Source organism: Schistocerca serialis, chromosome 1, assembly GCF_023864345.2.
Source record: "Schistocerca serialis cubense isolate TAMUIC-IGC-003099 chromosome 1, iqSchSeri2.2, whole genome shotgun sequence".
In the NCBI taxonomy this organism is placed as follows: domain Eukaryota; kingdom Metazoa; phylum Arthropoda; class Insecta; order Orthoptera; family Acrididae; genus Schistocerca; species Schistocerca serialis.
The window spans coordinates 1,162,145,051-1,162,167,464 of NC_064638.1; the positions used below are offsets into that span (position 1 = coordinate 1,162,145,051).

The 22,414-nt window shown below is 40.7% G+C and overlaps 1 protein-coding gene across 1 annotated transcript in view; it reads left to right on the forward strand.

The window, feature by feature from the left end:
- The window catches only part of LOC126418236 (prostaglandin reductase 1-like), a 30,685-nt gene extending 10,451 nt beyond the window's left edge, over positions 1 to 20,234 (forward strand). Inside the window, exons 2-3 of the mRNA XM_050085177.1 lie at positions 12,919 to 13,266; positions 19,527 to 20,234. Of these exons, the coding sequence (XP_049941134.1) occupies positions 12,919 to 13,266; positions 19,527 to 19,979 (801 nt within the window). The 3' untranslated portion in view covers positions 19,980 to 20,234. The remainder of the gene's footprint in view (positions 1 to 12,918; positions 13,267 to 19,526) is intronic.
- Positions 20,235 to 22,414: the final 2,180 nt, after the last annotated feature.

A 22,414-nucleotide genomic window follows, 5' to 3' on the forward strand; every position in this document is an offset into this window, starting at 1 on the left:
ACAATGATCACATGGCTCAATCGTAGGGCAACGGGGTGGTCGACCTGGGATTTGAGAACCACTCGAAACACTTCGTTACAATGCAAACAATATCTAGGAGAGTGACAAGTAGACAACAAGCGAAATTTACGAGGCAGCTTAGCACGGCGCACTGCGATGCAACGACGGAAAAGCTAGCCAGTTCAAGGCCTACTGGTTCCTACAGGTTGCGGCTGCAGGTAGTGCCCTTGACGCGCTTGACCTCTTGACGTCAGCTATAATTTACTCCCAACTGACGGTCAATCTAGAGGTTGGCTGCGTGCCTTTCTCTGCTGCATACAGCGGCACTAAATATAGGAACCGAAGTGGGCAGCGCATTTCTTAAGACGCTGGATTTAGATTCTGAAGAAACAGAACTCAGACCGATTGGGCATCATTGATTTAGATTCTCCTTAATTATTCTTACTAATTTTACGGCTATTTCCTTCTCCTGCTTCGTTGGATTGTACTTCTTCTTAAGAGTTATGTTGTGGAGTCCTTGTTGTATGGCTTTCCCTCCTAGTGGACACCACATTCATTACTGGAAGAAAGGTTGGAATACGGTGTATCATGACACAATAATTAATTTAGAAGGCTTTTGTCGGAGTTGCCAATCACTGCAGGATTCTACACTTGTACATCTCCATCATAAATATCCTGCCGTAAGAGTTTTCACGCACACAGCGTCACTGTCTTTCATGAACTTGTCTGGTAAGAGCAAGACGTCTTATTTGCTAGTGAAATATTCTGAATGTGTGTTTGAACATTTCCTTGCCTACAGTATCCATTTCTACTGTGGCACTTGGTAGAACAGATCAGTCACTTCAGTCTGCGATCAGGGCTATTAACAAAAATTGACATAATCTCGAATATACTTCAGTAACAGTGAAACATTGTTTATGAACCACAATTACTGCACTTTGTCAGTGCTGTAGGAGGCGGTGTTTACATATAGTGTTGTAGTCTTCTTTATGAAAACTTTTCATCTGGAAAGATCGCAAGGATGGGTACGTTGATCACTAGTTTCAATCAGTTAAATGACCATCTTAATCGTCTGACTGGATCATCATCGTAACAGTCCCATCACATTTCCTGGAAGTACACCACAAATAGTTTTCAGCCAAACGACAGTAATGGATGTAATTGTGTCTCTTAACAAAGGATCAGGGCAACCGCACATAAGACATCCGAAGGACACTGACAACGGTAGCGTATGTTCAAACAGAAATGAAACAGTTTCTTCGGTTTCCAAAAGATACTACCATTGGCATAGGAATCAGCCACGTTTCGTATGCCTGTAAGGTACTAACAGAAATAACTTACACGCCAAGTACATTCTGACAGAAAAATCATAGCTTTTATAATTTGACTATATGGAGTTTGGACCTAGAAACTTTTTCAAAACAAGTGTTGTCTCACAGCCTATACTGTTACTCTGAACAACAGCGAAGTAACACAAGAATATGTAAAGAAAAAGTAATGACTCAGTTTGAGTGCCAATTTATGCGTATTTCCCAACACATTTCGTCAATGAACTACCGTCTTTGCTTCTCCAAAACACCTTTGTTCATCATACATGTCTGTATTCCTTCTCGGCAGTAGACTATTCCGCCGACTGCCTTATTTTTATTTTGTATCGGATAATTCTCACATTCACTGCACAGTGGAGTAGTAATTGTGTAGGAAATTGCAGTAAGGTTACGTGTCTAAGTGGATTAATGACAGACTACAAATTCAAAAGTCCGATGTTCAGTGATCCAATACTTAAACATTTCGATGACATTTTCAGTCACATGCGATATCTTTTTTTTAATTGTGTGCCATGATTTGAATACGTAAAAAATTCCAACTTTCCCTGTGGTTTGGAATCAGTCCTAAACACGGTCAACCTCATGTAGTGTTTTAAGGAAAGTAATTAGAATGTCCAGAAGTATGCATGTCCTGACAGAAATAAGTAATGCAGATAACAAGATTAAAACTACATGGGACATTGTCAAACGGGAGACAGGACAGCCAGTCACACTACGAGATTCCATAACAGTTAAACTAAGCGCCGAACTTGTGACATTACCTATAAGTTGCACGTACGTTTAAGAATCACTTTCAGAATGTAGCTCCAAATATAGGATTTAATGGTTCAGTTAAAGAAGCAAGAGAGTATATTAAAACGAATATTCTATAAAACTTTAAGCAACTGGAGATAGCAGTAATATCCTTCAGTAAAATTAATACAGTTTTACAATTGTTGAAGGGGTGAAAAATTTTAATCCCTGGTCTAAAAATCACAAAGGAACTCTCACAGCATTTAATTCTGGATCAACTTCTATTTCTTATACATGTGAATAACCTTCCAGTTAACATTCAACAAGCAAATTTGGTACCTTTTGAAGACGATGCTAGCTTTATAATAAATCCAATTAGAGAGAAAGCAACAGAAGAGGTAGTAAATGGTTTTATCGAAATAATTATTAAGGGGTTCTCTGAAAGTGGGCTCTGTCTAAATTTTGAAGAAAACCCACTACATTCACTTCTGTAGAACAAACAAAGTACTGCCAAAAATTAATGTACCACATGACCAGGAGTCAGTAAGTAGGGTAAAATACTCCAAAATTTTAGGTATACATTTTGATGAAAATTTTAACTAGAAGAATCATGCTACTGAGCTTCTCAAACAATTAAGTACAATTACTTTTGCTCTTCGCATAATTATTAATCTCGGAAACAAACGTATCAACCTGTTGACATATTTTGCTTATTTCCACTCAATAATGTCGTGAGGAACAATTTTCTAGGGTAACTCATCACGTAGAAAAAAAAAAAAAGAATTTGCTGCACAAAAGCGACCAGGAAGAATAATAAGTGGCGTTCATCCACAGACGTCATCTAGGCACCTCTTCTAGAACCTACGCATTTTAATTATTCCGTGACAATAATTATTTTCACTAGTGAAATTCATCATAAATAAACCGCCACAATCTGACAAGAAAAGTGATGTACACACATACAAAACTAGAGGAAAGAGTGACCTTTAGTAACCATTGTAGAAGCTGTCGGTGACTCAGAGAGGAGTTCAATAAGCAGCAATAAAAAATTTTAATCATTTACCCAATAACATAAAATAGCTGAAACAGGGTGAGGCAAGTTTTAAATCTAATTGAAAGTCATGCCCCGTGGACAACTCCTTCTATTCGATTCCCGAATTTTTACTTAAAAACTGGCTGCCAGTAATAAATAAATAATTAAATAAAAATAACTTGTTGTAAGTGTAGTTGCAGGAGTAGGAATAAAATGACGTGTTCTATAATTTTAACACTAATCACATATAAATATTCTGTAAAGTGACTTGCTCCATATCATTTCGATAAAAGAGGCGTTCAAATGATGTACGGAATATATAACTAACTAACTAGATTCTTCGCCGATTTACTTCAAGTTTCTAGTCAGATGAAACAACGAAGAAAATTAAATGTTTAACAAATAAAATATATCGCTTTAAACAGACTGCAATTCCTATCGCGAGAATAGATTAGAGCAGCAATACTCGTCTTGGACATGCACTAAGTGATTAAAAGTATCTGAACACACACCAAAAAGTATGTTTTTCACATTAGGTGCAGTGTGCTGCCACCTATTGCCAGGTACTCCACATCAGCGGCCTCAGCAGTCATTAGACATACTGAGATAGCAGAATGGGGCGCTACGCGGAACTTACGGACTTCGAACCTGGTCAGGATGATTGGGTGTGACTTGTGTCACATGTCTGCACGCAAGATATTCACACTCCTAAACATTCCTAGGTCCATTGTTTCCTATGCGATAGTGAAGTGGAAACGCGAAGGGACAAAAGCATACAGGCCGACCTCGTCTGTTGACTGACAGTTGAAGAGGATCCCAATGTGTAATAGGCAGACATCTGTCCAGACCATCACACAGGAATTCCAAACTGCATCAGGATCTACTGTAAGTACTATGACAGTTCGGCGGTAGGTGAGAAAACTTTGATTTCATATCCGAGCGGCTGCTTATAAGCCACACATCACTCCGGTAAATGCCAAACGACGCTTCGCTTGGTGTAAGAAGCGTAAACATTGGACGACTGAACTGTGGAAAAACGTCAGGCGGAGAGATTAATCACTGTATACAATGTGGCGATCCGATGGCAGGGTGTGGGTATGGCGAATGCTCGGTGAACGTCATCTGCCAGCGTGTGTAGTGCCAACAGTAAAATTCGAAGTCGGTGGTGTTATGGTGTGGTCGTGTTTTTCATGGAGGGGGCTTGCACCCCTTGTTGTTTTGCGTGACACTGTCACAGCAGAGGCCTACACTGATCTTTTGAGCACCTTCTTGCTTCCCACCGTTGAAGAACAATTCGGGGATGGCGACTGGATCTCTCTACACGATCGAGCAACTGTTCATAATGCACGTCCAGTGGGGCAGTGGTTGCACGACAATAACGTCCCTGCACAGAGTCCTGACCTGAATCATATAGAACACCTTTGTGATGTTTTGAACGCCGACTTCGTGTCAGGCCTCACCGTACGACATTGATACCTCTCGTCAGTGCAGCACTCCTTGGAGTGGCATTCCCTAAGGGACTTTCCAGCACCTGATTGGAAGTATGCCTGCGAGAGTGGAAACTGTCATCAAAGCTAAGGGTGGGTCAACACCATATTGAATTCCAACACTACCGATGGAGGACGCCACAAACTTGTAAGTGGGAGGTAAGAAAACTTGGATTTCATGGTCGAGCGGCTGCTCGTAAGCCACACATCACGGTGATAAATGTCAAATGATGCCTCGTTTTGTGCAAGGAGTGTAAACATTGGACGATTGGACACTGGGAAAACGTCGTGTGGGGTGACGAATCACGGTACACAATGTGGCGATCCGGTGGCAGGATATGGGTGTGGCGAATGCCCGGTGAACGCCATCTGCCAGTATGTGTAGTGCCAACAGTAAAATTTGGAGGCGAGGGTGGTATGTTGTGGTCGTATTTTCCACAGAGGGGGCTTGCACCCGTTGTTGTTCGCGTGGCACTATCACAGCACAGGCGTATATTGGTGCTTCAAGCATCTTCTTATTTCCCACTGGTGAAGATTGCATCTTTCAACACAATCGGGCACCTGTTCATAATGCACGGCCTGTGGCATTTAACGAATAAGACAGCAAAATTTCAGGGTGTCTGTGTAATAATAAAAGATCATTAAGCAAAAGGGAACAAAAGAAACGGAATTGAAGTTGATCTTTGGCTCTGATATCAAACAATGAAGAGATGAATCGGACTGAGACCTCAGAAATGAAATAGTTCAGTCAAAGTACGTACACTAGAACATAGGTTGAGAAAAGAAGATACTAGAAATTGCAATAACAGAAGAAACTGTCGCATATAAGTAGAATTGGAAGGAACATGTAAAAATGCAACAACGCAGATAACTTAAAGAAAGTTTTCTAATATATATCCAAAGTGGTAAGAGCTGTAGATTAGTCCAGGAAGCGTTGGAGGTAAAAAATTGTAGTCGGAACAGGTTCCTCGAAAGTAATTCATGGGTGAAGAAGGTGGTCATGAGGCTGAGGTTACGAGTGGATTTGATCAGGAAATTAGACACTAAAAATAATAGATTAGTTTGGCTACTTAGGCTAAAAAGTAACCGTTGGTGATCGAAGTAAGGAGAAATAAAAGTTCAGACTGGCAGTAGCAAAAGTATCGGAGAAATAGATATTTGTTAACAGCGAATATAAATTTGAGTCATAGAAAGCCTTTTGTGAAAGCAGTTGTTCAAAGTGTAGCCTTATGCGGAAACGAAATAAGGACAGTAAATTGAATGTGACTCTTTTTACTTATATGTCATCTCATACTACAGCTTTTAGCTTACCCCTAACACAATGCATCATGTCCCAATTAATAAGCGGCCAGAGTGGTCGTGCGGTTCTAGGCGCTTACAGTCTGGAACCGCGAGACCGCTGCGGTCGCAGGTTCAAATCCTGCCTCGGGCATGGATGTGTGTTGTGTCCTTAGGTTAGTTAGGTTTAAGTAGTTCTAAGTTCTAGGGGACTGATGACCTCAGAAGTCCCATAGTGCTTAGAGCCATTTGAACCAATTAATAAGCCTCACTGCTTTGTATGAGCCTGCCTCCGGATTTTAATGTGCGTACTTTTAATTTCCATTAATTGTGCTTTTAATTTCCATTAATTGTGCATAATGAACAGGGAGTCCATTGGCAATTTGGTGTACATTAGACGTTTCAGCCAGAAAAATTTCTATAAAAATGTTATCAATAAGTGTCCTATTATTCTGCTACACACTAGATAGAAAATTGACTATTTAAACAACATTGAAGCACCAAAATAATAATTGTAATTGATTTTTCCTGTCTGCCTCTTAAGAAATCTGCATTGAAATCTCCACAAACTAGCAACTATTTTTTTTTTTTTTTCTGAGAGGTACCTCAATAATGCGGCTAGATTTCTCATAAGTAGCTGACAGTTGCCTAGAGGGCATCTGTAGACTGTTACATTTATCAGAGAACCATTGTGCATTAATAACTCACAAGCGTATGCTTCAAGGTTCTGATCAAGATAAAAACTATTTGTTTCAATAGTTTTGAGTTTGTGTCCAACTTCTACGTATGTTGCGACTCCTCCATTTCCGATTTTAATTCTACACGAAAATGTTCCAAGTCTATACGTCTTGAACTAAATCGGTCAAGTACTTTTCGAGATGTTTCTTAACAACGTTTCTCCTTTGTAAAACATATACGTGTTTATATTTTCAGTGTAATAAAAGATATATAGCCTATGTCCACCCAGATGTTTATTAGGGAATCGTGTAGAAATTTCAACAAATCGGCCGAGAACTTCCAGAGTTTTTTGGTAACAACTCTTCACATTGATATAGTAAAACATATGTGTTTCAATTCAGATCAAGAAATCTTATGTAGACTGTAATCTTCTTCTTTCCTCGAAGGTAAAGTGTGCAAAATTTCATCAACGTCGAAATAAAACTGTAGTTTTGTTTGAATTACAAACAAAAAACAAACAAATGATCACCATTCTTTACAAAAAGAAAAAAAAAGGTTCAAATTACTCTGAGCACTATGGGACTTAACGTCGGAGATCATCAGTCCCCTAGAACTTAGAACTACTTAAACCTAACTAACCTAAGGACATCACACACATCCATGCCCGAGGCCGGATTTGAACCTGCGACCGCAGCGGTCACGCGGTTCCAAACTGTAGCGCCTTCCATTCTTTACACATATAGATGTAAGGGGTAGTCAAATGAAAATGAGACTGATGGAAAAAATCAAGTAAACTGCTTTTTATTTCAAAAGCAATAGCCATAACTGTTCATACATTTATTCCACTGTGAGACTAAACCGTCAATGCTTTCATTGCAAATATATTTGGAGTAGCTTAAGGTACCATGATTGTACCCAGGCATGCACCTATTCAGCCGCAGCAAATTAACAGCAGCTAATGTCACTTTTCAGGGCTCCAAAAATTTGAAACTGGGTGGCAAGATATCAGAACCCCTTAGAGGATACTTCCCAGAGTAACTTCTGCAGCGTACTCGAAACAATCTTGGCAACATGTAGCTTCGCATTACGCTGCAACAGAGTGTTACCAAGGTTGTTTCGAATACACTGCAAAAGTTTCGTTGGGAAGCTCTTAAACAATCTCCTGATACCTCATCTCTCCCCACACGATTTCCATATTTTTGGAGCCCTGCAGAAAATCATTTGCAGACGCTGATTTCCTTCGAATGAAGAGGTGCATGTGTGGGTAAAATTATGATTCCGGAGGCAACTGCAAACATTTTTTCACGAAGGAACTGAACATGTTGTCTCACAACGGAATAAATTTATTAATAGTTACTAAATAATGGTGGGAATATATTGACGTCGCATTTCCGTTATACTCTTGTATCGTTTATCAGTACCGGTGTTTTCTTGTTAACTGTTGTGTCATGAATTAATGCTCATTGACCTCGAGCTGACAATGTTCTTCCTTTTTAAAAAAACATGGTTACTAATTTTCAGGTTATTTCTTCACTTAGATTCTCCTGACATAATTTTAGTAAACTCCACCATGTTAGGGTTTGACTTATGTAGCTTTGATTTCTCAGGACTTAGTTTGGTGAGAATGGAATTGCTTATAGCCCTGACACTATAATACAGAGTATTGTTAATTCTCCAAAAATGACCGTTACGTGCTGTAAAATCACTAGAAGCAATTGACACCACCAGCATGGGGTACGAAATAGACTAAAATAATATGTGCTTATTAATTCTATGTGTAAAATATTAGTTACTCGCTTAATAGTGGACACTGGTCAATTCTGAATACTGCAGACGCCGTGGCACTACCATCAGGCAGCCATGGACCACCCCTGGCGTGTGTGTCATGACAGTAAATGATCTATCGTGTTTGGACGCACCCATGACCACATCGTGACCGACGATGGTAAATTTGTTGGTGTATGAACGTAGACTCTGTTTTACGAATCTATAAAAAAGGATGTTTCGTTCGCATTCGCGTACAAAACAGTGGTCTTAAAACGATCCTACACACAGTTTCCGAGAGCACAAGGCAAAGGAAAGTGCATTCAGTGGCCATATGGAGTTGGGTATATCGCAGAAGGTGCATGAAGCTGCATGTCTGCAACGGGCCAAATCAGAAACTGCGAAGAAGTTATTTTTGTTAATGAGTCGCAATGAAGCATTAAACCCGCATGCCAGAGGTGTTTCCTTGTTGTATTAAGGGTCGTTTCCGTGCTATGACTTGGCCCCACTCATTCAGACTGCGCTGAACATGTATTAGGCTAATAAAATTCTTCTGGGTTTCTGGGTTTGAGGCCGCATTGTCAGTTAGCAGCACATTCTGAGGATGGCGACTTCAATAGTCGCCGAAACGTCAATATTTTATAGTTGACAATGCGGCCGCTGAAGCCTACGTTTACATGAATTAGGTTATTTATTTTAAACTGTCGGTGTCGGTTTTTTGCCGTTTCTTCAACACATTTGCGATGGGTGTACTGCAGATATTTTTGTCCTCCTAGACGAAAACGTCAGTGAATTGCTGCAATGGATATAGAATGCCTAGAAAAGCCTGTGGCTTCTTCCTCACCGATTTCATATAATTATTACAAGCGATATTACATGGTGTTATGGAGTGATGCTTCCTCAGCGTGAAATCTGCGGGTGTTCGCTCATGTTGCTGTGCTGTACGGTATGCTGTCGAAGCTGAATGACTGTAGGAAAATACAAGACGACTTACACAATGTCTAATGAATGTTATGATGAATGGCAACTAGCTGTCAAAGTGGAAAAATACAATTTAATGCGTATGAGAGAATTACTATTGTCCTATTTGACACAGTCAAGTCGTTTAAGTATCTGTGCGTAACGTTGCAAAGCGACACGGAATGGAACAAGCATATGAAAACTATGGCAGGCAAGTAGAATGGTCGACTTCGGCTTATTGGGAGAATTTTTAGGAAATAGTGGTTCACCTGTAAAGAAGACCGCATATAGGACGATGGTACGACCTATTCTTGGGTACTGCTCAAGTGTTTGGTATCAGTACCACGTCGGATTGAAGGAAGACATAGAAGAAATTCAGAGGTAGGCTTATAGATTTGTTACCGGTGAGTGTGAATAAAACGTAATTGTTACGAACATGCTTCGGGAATTAAAATGGGAATCCTTGCAGGAAAGACGACTTTCTTTCTCAGAAACATTACTGAAAAAATTTAGAGTCTAGTATGTGAAGCCGAATGCCATGCTATTCTACTGCCACCAATATACATTGCGCGTAAGGACCACGAAGGAAAGATACGACAAATCAGGGCTAGTACGGAGGCACGCAGACAGTCATTTTTCGCTCGTTGTATTTGGGTGTCGAACAGGAAAGGAAATGACTAGCAGTGGTACAGGATGCCCTCCACCACGCACCAAATGGTGGTTTGCGGAGTGTCTATGCAGATGTACATGTAGCAAAAATACGAGCGCTATTCATCAACTAATTTCCTTGAATATTCTCATGTTGAGAAATGACAAGGAGCGATCTGTGTTACTTGGTAAAAAAAGTTTCTCTAGTCAAAATCACATAAATACTTCTTTATTTTGGACAACTGGATTGTACAGACTCTGCATATACGCCGTCTTAGGTGGATCATCAATGAACGGAACATGTCTAGCTAACGTAAACCGATGTGCTAATTTGCAATCTCACAGGATATTGCGATTTTTAAGACTTAGCAATAGTGTGTAACACTAAATATACGGATACGACCATGTGCACAAGGTACCAGTTGATAGTCAAGTTTTTGCTTCTTACGATCCTTTGTGTAATATGCTATTTTTTATCTTCCGATACGATAGCTTGCATGGTGGTTCCAACTCAGCAATTAACACGTTTTGAAACTAAAATTGTTGATCAGCAGAAGATGCAGCCAATGTCTGTTGGAAACGGTTCTGTCGAAAATAAAGAAGATTTTTTGACAAAGCTATTTCCGTTTTCGTACAGCGTGCGTAATAGTGGTGACAGTGGCTCCTCGGTGAAACGCACCTTGAACCAGTAGGTTGTGAGCAGCGGAGAACTAAGATCATGTCGTCGTTTTTTCGGAGCCATATGCTCTTAACATGTAGCTGCAATCACAATTGCCGCTATTTCCGAGGTACAGTCTGTAATAGAGAATTTAGTATTACATTTATACCTTCAGCTGCTGACAGGCGTTGATATATATCAACGGGGACAGGGGAAAAATGTGTGCCCCGACTGGGACTCGAACCCACGACCTCCTACTTACCTGGCAGATGCTCTATCCGTCTGAGCCAACAAGGGGACGTAGGATAGCGCAACTGCAGGGACTATCTCGCGCAAGTCTCCCGCGAGACCCAGATTCTCACCTAACATGTGCACACACTACATTCGTGGTGTCCCTACCCAACACATTCATTACTTGGGGAAAGCATTCTTACCAAGTCCGTAAGAGTTTGGTTAATATGTGTGCATCCAAAAAACAGACACCATATCCATATAAGTATATAGTCCTGGCAATACCGGCCATGACCTTATTCTGTGCGGATGCTCACATATTACCCCAACTCTTACGGGACTTGGTAAGAATGTTTTCCCCAAGTAATGAGTGTGTTGGGTAGGGACACCACGAATGTAGTGTGTGGACATATAAGGTGACAATGTGGGTCTCGCGGGAGGCGTGCGCCAGATAGTCCCTGCAGTCGTGCTATCCTCTGTGCCCTTGTTGGCTCAGATGGATAGAGCGTCTGCCATGTAAGTAGGAGATCCTGGTTTCGAGTCCGGGTCTGGGCACACATTTTCACCTGTCCCCGCTGATATATATCAATGCCCGTCAGCAGCTGAAGGTGTTAATCTAATTCTAATTTCATTCTAGACGGCTGCAGGTCATCAATGATGTCTGTTCTTTTGGTCATGTCCGAAAGAACAGACACCATATCGATATCAGTATATACTGTAATAAGGTTCTTTCTGGCAAAAAATTGTGTATCTATTGAAATTTGTTGCGCATTTCACAAAGTTTATTGACGAAAAGTAATGAGTGAATGTGCTGTAAGACAATCGTGTCGTATGTGCAAAAAATGGGTGAACCAATGTCCATGGTGAACAGAAAAGTAGTCGACTGATTATCGAATGCAAATCTGATTCAACTGATTGACGAAAGGGTTAGAGAAAACCATTTCGGAGATTTCTGTTAATTTTACACTGATTACTCTTACTTTCCTGAGCAAAGAGAATACTGTAGCCAACTTAGATTCCATCAGAACATTTGCGCCGAGAAAAGGAAAAGGAATTCAACAATTAGTCGCTGTCCAGTATTGTAACTAGATGTAGTTAGAATCTGACTACGTATGTGTTAAAGTCTAAAGTAACATGTGCTGTCACGAGCTTAACTAGTCTGTACGACTCGATTTAAACACAGTGGAGATGGCTATTCAATAGCTGAAATCTAGATCTGCAGTGCAATATAGGTTGGACAGCGACTCTTTGGTGAATTCTTCTTCCTTTTTTGACTACAGATGATTTGGGCTACCGGAGATGAAATGCCAAATTTGTGCCTAAAATTCTTTCTGAGGAGCAAAAGACACAGCCTATGGCAGCTATACTGTCGTCGGTCCTTCATTACGAAAGAGAAGGTGACGCTTTTCACGATCAGACTGTGGCAAGAGGCAAGACGTGGGTGCTGTATATGAACGTAGAAGCAAAACTACACTCGATGTACTGTGTAACCGCTAAACCCCACAAAGTGTTCGACGATACTTTCCAGCAAGATACTACTGGCAACTGTCTTCCAACTCAGAAATGGAATATTAATAGTGGAGTTCTCGGTGAGATGTGTCACAATTCAGGCTCAAAGTTACTATATCACACAAAAAAACACGACGGGGGACGTTCGAAACAAAGGTCGTGGCATGTTGAGCGATGGCGTGATTTTCCCACATGACAACACCTGAACGCATGGACGTACTGCGGCTGAAGAGTGAGAGTTCAGATGGCGAAGTATTCGGTCACCCTCCCTACAGTCCTGAACGGCACTTTACGATTACGAACTAATGACAGACATGAAGTGGCTTGGTTCAAAGCACTTTGGCGTTGACGAAGAGCTGAAAAACAGCATCAAAAAATGTCTCCAATTGCAGCGGCAGAAAACGTTTCAATGGTCTGGACGCTGTCCAGAAAAGTAAATTACTGTGCGGCTCACAATATTGCGAAACAAACACTGTCAATTCATTCACATTTTTTAAAAATAAAAACGCAGTTAAAAGTGTCAATAGCCCTGTTTTTTTTCTCGCTGTGGTTGGTCTGAATAAACGCCTCCACTGTTTCCAGATTCTCAGTTTGCTTGCGGTTTCACTACAGGTAGCGTGTATCATCGAGAGCAAGTCGCCACAGTTCGCAGTGGGGACGTACGTGGTCGGGTCTTGGGGCTGGCGTGACCGCACAGTGGTCAACGTCGCGGCGAAGGGTGACGACGTACAGCCACTGATGCCTGTGCCCGACATTGGGGACCTGCCGCTGTCGCTCTCGCTGGGGGTGCTGGGAATGCCGGGAGCCACAGCCTACTTCGGACTGCTCGACATCTGCCACCCAAAGCCGGGGGAGGTGGTGGTCGTCAGTGGCGCAGCGGGTGCTGTGGGCTCCATAGTGGGACAGATAGCACGCATCAAAGGCTGCAAGGTCATCGGCATTGCTGGCTCTGACGCAAAGGTAAGCATTTTGTGTTTGTACATCCCACTGCATTTTTCCCTGTTTCCATTCAACTTCTTCCAGATAGTGAAGACTGCCTCGTTAAGGACCCAAAATATTGCAGTGGCAGCCATGAATGAAATAGTCCACCACTAGTGTCAGTACTGAAGATGGTACACGAGTTGTCAGATGTGTGATAGGGGACAGTTGCCAGTTTTATGATTTTTGAGATCTTAATTGTTACTATCTGTTCCAGGTCATCTGTTGTTATGGCTCAGTCTGGTTAAACTCATGTTTATAATACGTACTGGAACTGCAAATACATCCTACTCTCCTGTCCCCCCTCTCAGTCCATCTGTTGCTCCCCATCTCTTTGTCCACCTCCACCTCTTTCCCACTCTCTGTGTAATCACCTTCTGCTGCTTTCTCTATTCATCTTCCACTCCCATCACTCCACTTGTTTCTGCCGCCCCCCCCCCCTCCAATCAACATACCACTGTCAATCACCTTCTCCCCAACTTTGCATGTCTATCTTCTCCTTCCCCGCCCCCCACCCTCCATCATCTCCTTTCTGCTTCCTCCCATCCCTCTGTCTATCTTATTCCTATCTATGCCCTTAATTCTCCGTTAACGTTATTGCAAATTCGGATTCTCTGGTAGTTTTATAATCATAAACCAGTAAAACATAAATACAACCTTCCTGTTTGCTGTTTCACCATTACACTTCTTACATATATTTATATATTATGTATATTAAAAATATATAACCTATGTCTGTTCAAATGTTTGTTAGCGTTTATGTAAAAATTTAATGTGCATCAGTCATGAACTTTTCGAGTGTTTTGGTAATAACGCTACCAGTTTATTTATTACATACTAATTTATTTATATATAACATATATTTAAAGAATAAGTATATAACAACACAATTGTAATCGAACACAATGTTGTTTGAAAATTTCGAAGCAATCAATGATGAACTTCCAGCGAGTTACATTTATATTTTTATTTAGATTTCTACTATAATTATAGATTTATAATTATATATTATATGTAGCACGCTGTGAGGCTTATAAAACTCACGTGTATTCGAGTGCAGCATTGTGTGCAAATTTCAAGCTAATTGGTGAAGTACTTCCAGAGACATGTGATGTTCAATAAACTAACTTGAGGATTTTGTTAATAACGTTTCCCATTTATATATTGTTTGTATATATTTGTAGAACTTACAGTGCTCCAATAAATATACACAAACAAGCATGTATTGGAAAGCAGAGTCATGTCAAAATTTCAAAGCAATAGGTGCAGAACTTTCAGAAATTTACGATTTTGAGATTTAAATATTTGTTTATGTAGATAGCCTAAAGAGTATGCTACAAAATTATTTAAACAATGCCATCCTCAACAATAGGACTTGCTCTAGTATTGGATTAAAAGAATGGAAATTTGGAAGAGGAACACACTATGTTTAATTTTCTAAATATCTACAAGTGGAACAAATTAGGAATCTTATTTTCTAATCCATTAAACCCTTTCTCAAAACAATTTAGTACCAATTTGTACCTAAACGGTATCATTTATTCGCTCTTCTTCTTAGTACTTAGTGGGATGGAATTATCCCTGTGCTCAGTGTATATGAAAAATGGTATTTTACGAGTATGTTTATGTGGGTGGCATGAGGTTCTATTTATTACTGTACCTGTGAATGTCAGTTACCTAAATATTCCCATCTAAAGGTTGTTATACTTATTAACAATCATCAAATTAAGATAATACTGATATCCCTGTAAATACTATACTGTGTAAATACTATACTCTGTTAATAGCATATTCTTATGCAATTCGTTGAAACCATTTGTCAATTCATTTATTTCTTCCTCTGATACCTGGTACACTACATATCGTCTGTACACTTGTACTTCCTCTGATACCTAGTACACTACATATCTTCCGTAAACTTGTAATTTATCATACTATTAAACAATTTTCTCTAAAACAGCTGTTTCATGTGAGTTGAAGGTGATGTCCACCATCTGCCCTGCTAATGCAACTGCTGTGTAACATTCCTTGTACTGGTTCATTAGACAGTTGTACAGTGGCTTAACAACCGATAGCACAGACTTAGATTGGTCAAACACGTAAAAGGAAGTCAACATAAAAACTTCTCTCCGTAGTATCTTTATAGTACACTTGGCTATCTTTATAGTACACTTGACTACACTGTAGCTTTTTCTTACCTGTTAAAAAGACATACTCTTCTATAGAGTTCGCTTCTGTACAGACGAATTTGCAATTACAGATGCAAAGCGTCTCGCTTTTGGAATGAGTTTCCTAAGAGCGGGTTGAAGCATGATATTCTCGAGCCACAGCAAGTCTCCATTGGTTTCACTGGATCCTTGAACCACATGGTCTGTTAGCTATTGTGGTGTACTTATCAAGGCTCGACCATTTTGCATTCATTTTATTCTAATCAAAAAGAAATGAAACGAGCACCAACCCAAATAAGAAATCAAACTCAATAAATCTCCTATCCAGGCAACAATATAAATAAAACCTATTGAAAGAAGCAAAGCAATCTCCTTAAGTTTTTAACACACAAAGCAAGATCAGGAAATCTGTATATCCTAGCCAAGATAATTGGCTGTTAGTTTGTATTTGTAATTATATGACTGCGATATTTAGTTCTGTGACTGATGTGAACTTTCAAAATTACATTTGTCACTGAATTAAAAAAAAAGAAATGCTAATAACACCGGCTATTGGTTAGTCCATGTAGTTCGAAACTAAGAGCACCATCTTTTGTATTTTTTGTGTATTGTGCAATGATTATTTAACATTTGAACTATTTTTGTGAGCTGAGCAGATAATTTTAGACAAATTTTTAGATTACGGTATCTTTTCCTTCCATGATCCTATTATCTATATAATTAAAAATATAAATGTTCGTTTTTTCAAAATCGTGTACCTCCGAAAGTTCTTGACCTATTGTTTTGAAATTCGGCCACATTGTTGCATTCTAATACCGGCGCCTTTTAGATACCTGTTTGCTTACTTATGTTAAAGAAATATCTACCTAAGAACACGCTTGTATTAGAATACAACGATGTGCCAGAATTTCAAAGGAATTGAAATTTTTTAACAACGGTTCCCTATTATTAAATTTATTTGAATTTATGTATCACATGTATTTAAAGGATGGTAAATGAAAGCATACAGGTATACCAATGGAACGTTGTGCCAAAATTTCAAAGTAATCGGTCAAAAACATTCGTAAATTTGCGATTAAGAGCATCTGCATTTTCTGTGAAAGCGTAAACGTACATGTTTGTTTCTTCAAAATCTCAAATCTCCGAAATTTTCCCACGGATTGCTTTGAAATGTTGACGCAAAATTGCATTCGAATACTGTCGTTTTTTTATATGCTTACTGGAACGCCGTCTGGTATATACGTAAATGTATATGTAATAGAAAAGGAAACATTACAAAAATTTAAACGTCGATTGTTCAAAATCGTAAATTTCCGACAGTTCTTGACCAATTGCTTTGAAATTTTGATACAGAATTTCATTCTAATAAAGGAAAGCTTTTAGGTACCTAACTCTGTAATATATGTCCATTTTAACACATATGATATGTACATTCACACACACACATTTTATATATACAAAATGTACAAGGTGACAAAGGAAAACGCGAACATTTCCTCAATCCAATAAAACTAGAAGTGGTGAAGGAAGTAAATTGCGTTTATTGTAATTGAAACCGTACTAGTTTGCCATTTACGAAACACTAATGGTTTTCAGGTTTTTTTAAAAATTACTTCCTTTAGATGACGTCGTCCTGTACGAATACATTCGGGAAATCTGCTGTTGGGATTCTTCATTGACCGCTGCAACATCTCAGCTGGGTTACTGTGAATTGCATCCCGAATTCTCTGTTTTAACTCATCCAGGGTTCTTGTTCGAGTCGTGTAGACTTTGCTCTTGAGGTAGCCCCACAAGAAAAAATAACAAACGGATAAATCTGGCGATCTAGGGGGCCAGGGAATGTTACCGAATCGTGAGATCACACGGTTGCCAAACAATTCTCCCACATATCCCACTTATTGCAGTGTGTGATGTCGCTCCGTCATGTTGAAACCAGGCTTCTTGAAAGATTCGAAATTGTTCAATGCAGGTGCAACGAAATTTCGTAACATATCCTCGGAACGGCGGCATTAACAGTTATTGTGTTTCCCTTTTCATTTGCGAAAAAATACGGTCCGATAATACCATGTGATGAAACACCACATCATTCTGTCAGTTTACTAGCGTGTAAAGGGAGCTCCTGACTATCATTAGGATTTGTATTTGTCCAGTAACGGTAGTTCTGTTTATTCACGTAACCTGTGACACGAAAATGTGCCTCCTCTGACATCCACAACTTGTTTAGAAATTCACCGTCATTGTTTGTTTTTGTTACCATTTGGTGATAGAATCCTAATCGTAACCGGTAATCGTTGTTCAAATGGCTCTAAGCACTATGGAACTTAACTTCTAAGGTCATCAGTCTCCTAGAACTTAGAACTACTTAAACCTAACCAACCTAAGGACATGACACACATACATGCCCGAGGCAGGATTCGAACCTGCGACCGTAGCGGTCGCGCGGTTCCAGACTGTGGCACCTAGAACCGCTCGGCCACTTCGGCCGGCGCTAATCGTTGTCCTTCGGTTGTTGCACCATCTGTAGTTTGTACGGATGAAATTTTAAATCAGGATGAAGAATTCTGCGAACACTCTCCCGGGACATTTAACCACTGCTGCTTGATTATGAATTGAACGCCGTGGGCTCCGTAACATAGACTCTCGTACAGCATCAATGTTCGCTGGAGAACACACACTTCTTGGTCTTCCTGTTAATTTCTTCTTAAGGGCAGATCCAGTCTCTTCAAAGTTATTAATCCAACATTTTGTCACGTGTTTCGACGGAACGGCATCATGACGTCTTAAACTATAAAAAGGTCGAAACACCCTCTTCGCTGCTAGCAAACTATAATTGTTTTATACCCCGTTATTCTGTGTCATCCTGTACCATTAAGATTTGTTGTCCGCCCCGATACCGCCGGCACGGTAGCTCAGAGTGTTCGGTCAGAGAGCTGGTTGGCCTCTGTATAAAAAAACTGAGTGGAAAGATCAACAAACGAACTTTAACGGATGTCATGTGAAGTCCGCAACGACCAAACTCAACGATCAACAACGAAAAAAAAACAGTTAGCTGAGTGGTCAGCGTGACGGATTGCCGTCGTACGGGCTCGGGTTCCGATTCTCGGCTGGGTCGGAGATATTCCCCGCTCAGGGAATGAGTGTTGCGTTGCTTTCATCATCATTTAATCCCCATCCGGCACCTAGGTCTCCCAATATGGCGTCGAACGTAAAAAAAGCTGCACCAAGACGGCCGGACCTGCCCCGCAAGGGGTCTCCCGACCAGTGACGCCGAAACCTCATTTCCATTTTCCATTCAGATTTGTTTCAAATTTTTTCACATCACTGTAATAAACGTTAAGATAGTGTGTGTGTACAAAAGTGAAATATTGTTAACAAACAGGAAATCTGTATTTCTGCTTGTGGCATATTGATTTATAAATAGAATGATACTAAAGAATCTGAATCTGCAGTAACAATAAGAAAGGGTCGAGAACAGAGAGAGGGGAGAATATGATATGGACAGAAGGGTAGAGGAAATGGAGATAGAAAATGGGAAGAACGAGTTGGAAAGAGAAAGAGGACAGGAGGGGATGGTGGGAGAGGGGGATAGAGAAGATGGACAGACTAAGGGAGGAGGAGGTGATGGACACAGAGGGGGGGGGGGCAAGGGGGGAAGGAGAAAGGGTAAGATGGACAGAGAGAGGAGAAAGGAGATTACGGCGTGCACATAATTCCCACACATATTAGAAACTGGTGCCTTTTCTTTTCTTTCTTTTCCATTCAATAACACTGAGCCTTAGTAAAGTGTAGCTGGGTACAGCTAGTTATGAAATAAAGACTATATGTTTCCCCAAGCTACTTAAGTAACCTGCGAAAACCCTCAAAAACTCACCTATTATTTTCGGAGATTAGTGTGTTCAAACAGACAGAGAGACAGGACGTTTTTAGCAGTTTTATTGTTACTGTAGGTACAGATGTACATTCTTCAAGATACTTACTGTGTATTATGAAAGCAGTTTTTCCTATTGTGGCATATCAATAATTTTATTTCACCGTCTTGCTCTACCTGCATGATAAATTTCTCTCTTCCTGCAGGTCAAGTGGCTGAAAGAAGAGCTAGGGTTCCACCACGCCTTCAACTACAAGACGGTGAGCGTAGACAAGGCCATTAAGGAGGCGGCTCCGGACGGAGTCGACGTCTACTTCGACAACGTGGGAGGGGAGCAGAGCGACGAAGTGATCAGGAACATGCGGCACCGCGGCCGCATCTCCGTCTGCGGCTGCATCTCCACCTACAACGCCACCAAAGTGCCGATGGCGCCAGTCATCCAGATGCACTTGATCAGGAGCGAGCTCAAGATGGAGGGCTTCATTGTGGCCCGGTGGCTGGACCAGTGGGACAAGGCTTTCAAGGAGATGGCGCCGTGGATCAAGGAGGGGAAACTCAAATACCGCGAGACCGTCACGGAGGGGTTCGAGAAGACGCCACAAGCATTCATCAATATGCTCAGAGGCGAGAACGTGGGAAAAACCGTCGTCAAGGTGTAACATCGTTCGCCTGTGTAGTTAGAATTACAGCCACATCTAAAACTAATGCATGCTAACACCAAGTAATTTTAGGCACGTAATCTGAATTAATCATCAGCACGAATCACTGCAGGTTTCCAGCCACATCGTGTTTTGGGGAAATGAATAGCATTGCTCACTTTGTTAATCTTTTGTATGTATTTTTTTCATAACCTTGATCATTCTATGCTCTGAAGGTGAATAATGTAAATACCAATAAAAACCACCAAAGCTGTATTTCAGGTACGTTTATTATTACGCCACAGTCAATGCCACTCTTAAATGAACACCTCCAGGTGACCTGCAGTTCAGCAAGATAATTTTCCTTAAGCTGCTGATATTTCACCCTTTTTCTCGGTCCACGTTCTCCTCCTTACCCCTTTTTACGTCCACTTCCTCCTCTCCCCCCCTTGTCCTCTTCCCACCTCTATATCTACATCTGACCTTGAGAATTGTTTATTGTTATTGCAAAAAATACGTTTATTGAGAACTGAAATCACTTAAAATGAAATGGTAAGTCGGTTGGGATCATTGGTGTATCGCATACCGGAGACATTTCTCCAGCTGCTGGCTCTGTGAGGACCGATGCTTCAGTAACAGGATTTTGTGTAGGCTTAATCTGTGAACAGGTAGGGTTGTAAAGTGTCGAACGATTCAGCTTCCAAAGTACCAATTATAGGTCGAAAAGCGATAAATACAACTTCACTGTTTTCTTTTAAAAACTGACGACGCGGACGAAAGCAAAACAGCACGTTGCTGTGCATATACCTTTCGTTTAAAATTATACTCAAGGAAGAAAAATATATATGGGAGACACAATTTAGCTAGTGGGTGGAATAACCTGCCATCGTGGATGAAACACACTGCTAGAAAATGTGAAACCGCTCTTTCTCACAGCACAGCACAATATTTCGTGTCTTTAATAGAAAAACTGTAAAACACTGTTTAAATAAAGTATACAGCCTATGTCTGTCTTAATGTGTATTAGAATATTATGTAAAAGTTTGACCGAATTTGGTGAAGAATTTTTCGTGAATCTTGGAATAACTGCAAAGACAAATTATAATTGCTAATGAGCATTTGAACAAGTAGAAACTCATGGACCCACACATGTCCGTGTATTAACGCATTTTGTGGCCTGCAAGTGCTTGACATCGCGAGCGTTAAGAACCTGACGGACTAGCTTCTCTCTCTCTCTCTCTCTCTCTCTCTCTCTCTCTCTCTCGCGAGCGTTAAGAACCTGACGGACTAGCTTCTCTCTCTCTCTCTCTCTCTCTCTCTATATATATATATATATATATATATATATATATATATATATATATATATAAAGAGGTGTGACAGGCAGCCAAGAGTAAAGTTAAGTAATCGGATGCCATTCCGACCCAGTGACGGCTGATTGACCGACCAAGCCAACAATATAATCAATTCCCTTCGTCACGACCAACAGTACGACAGTACGACAATGGAAAATATCAGCCAAGGACGAAGATACCAGCAGCACTACGTCTTCAAAACTGGCGTCCAACATCCGCCAAGGCACAATAACCATTCATAAAAAAAAAATATGAACAACCAACTAAAATACTGTCGAACTATATGCTGTACCGGACAGCATCAACATGGCGAGGAGAAACGCACTGCCAGGGCAGGTAACTGGGGCGTTAATGGCCACAAGGCAGAAAATACCGCTGATGCACTTCACTGATGAGTAACAACCAATTTAATAGTTAAAAACCATACAGGAAGACGGCTGCAAAATTACGCCGACTCCAGAACACAATACGTTGCTGCTAGCTGGAAAGCCCCAGGAAGCAACAACCGGCAATGAACGAAGAGATGTTACAGCATCTGAGGTTTCATAGCACGTAAACTCATCAGTGTCCACGTTCTGTGGGAATCGAACTTTGTACCTCCCGCAGCTAGCACCTCACGACCCGACTGTGCATGCACACCGCCAGCAGTACCGGCCTCGCGCCTCAGAGACTTCCTCGCTGCTCTGTCTCAACCGACAGACTGCCACACACACCACCACACGGAAATATAGCGGTCACACCAAACATGGCACAGCAGTACTAGTATCGATAAGCGCTGCTGCTGCCACTGACGGAGGCAACTCAGCAACTCATTATGGTAGTAACTCAGGGAAAAAGACGAGACTCGATTGTGACAAAACGCAAAAGAACAAACGGAATCAACACGAGCCACTCAATATACTAATTGGTTAGTGTCGAATTGATTTAATCTAGAATATATTACTTCCAGTTTTGGCCACTACATGGAAATCTTGCGCTGTGCAATGTTGGTATGACATTCATACTATTATTTGACAAGCTGTAAAGTGAGTGAACGGTATGGCTATCGGGAACAGAGGCCATGCACTGTTAGTGAAACTATTTTATGTGAATGGCAGCAAT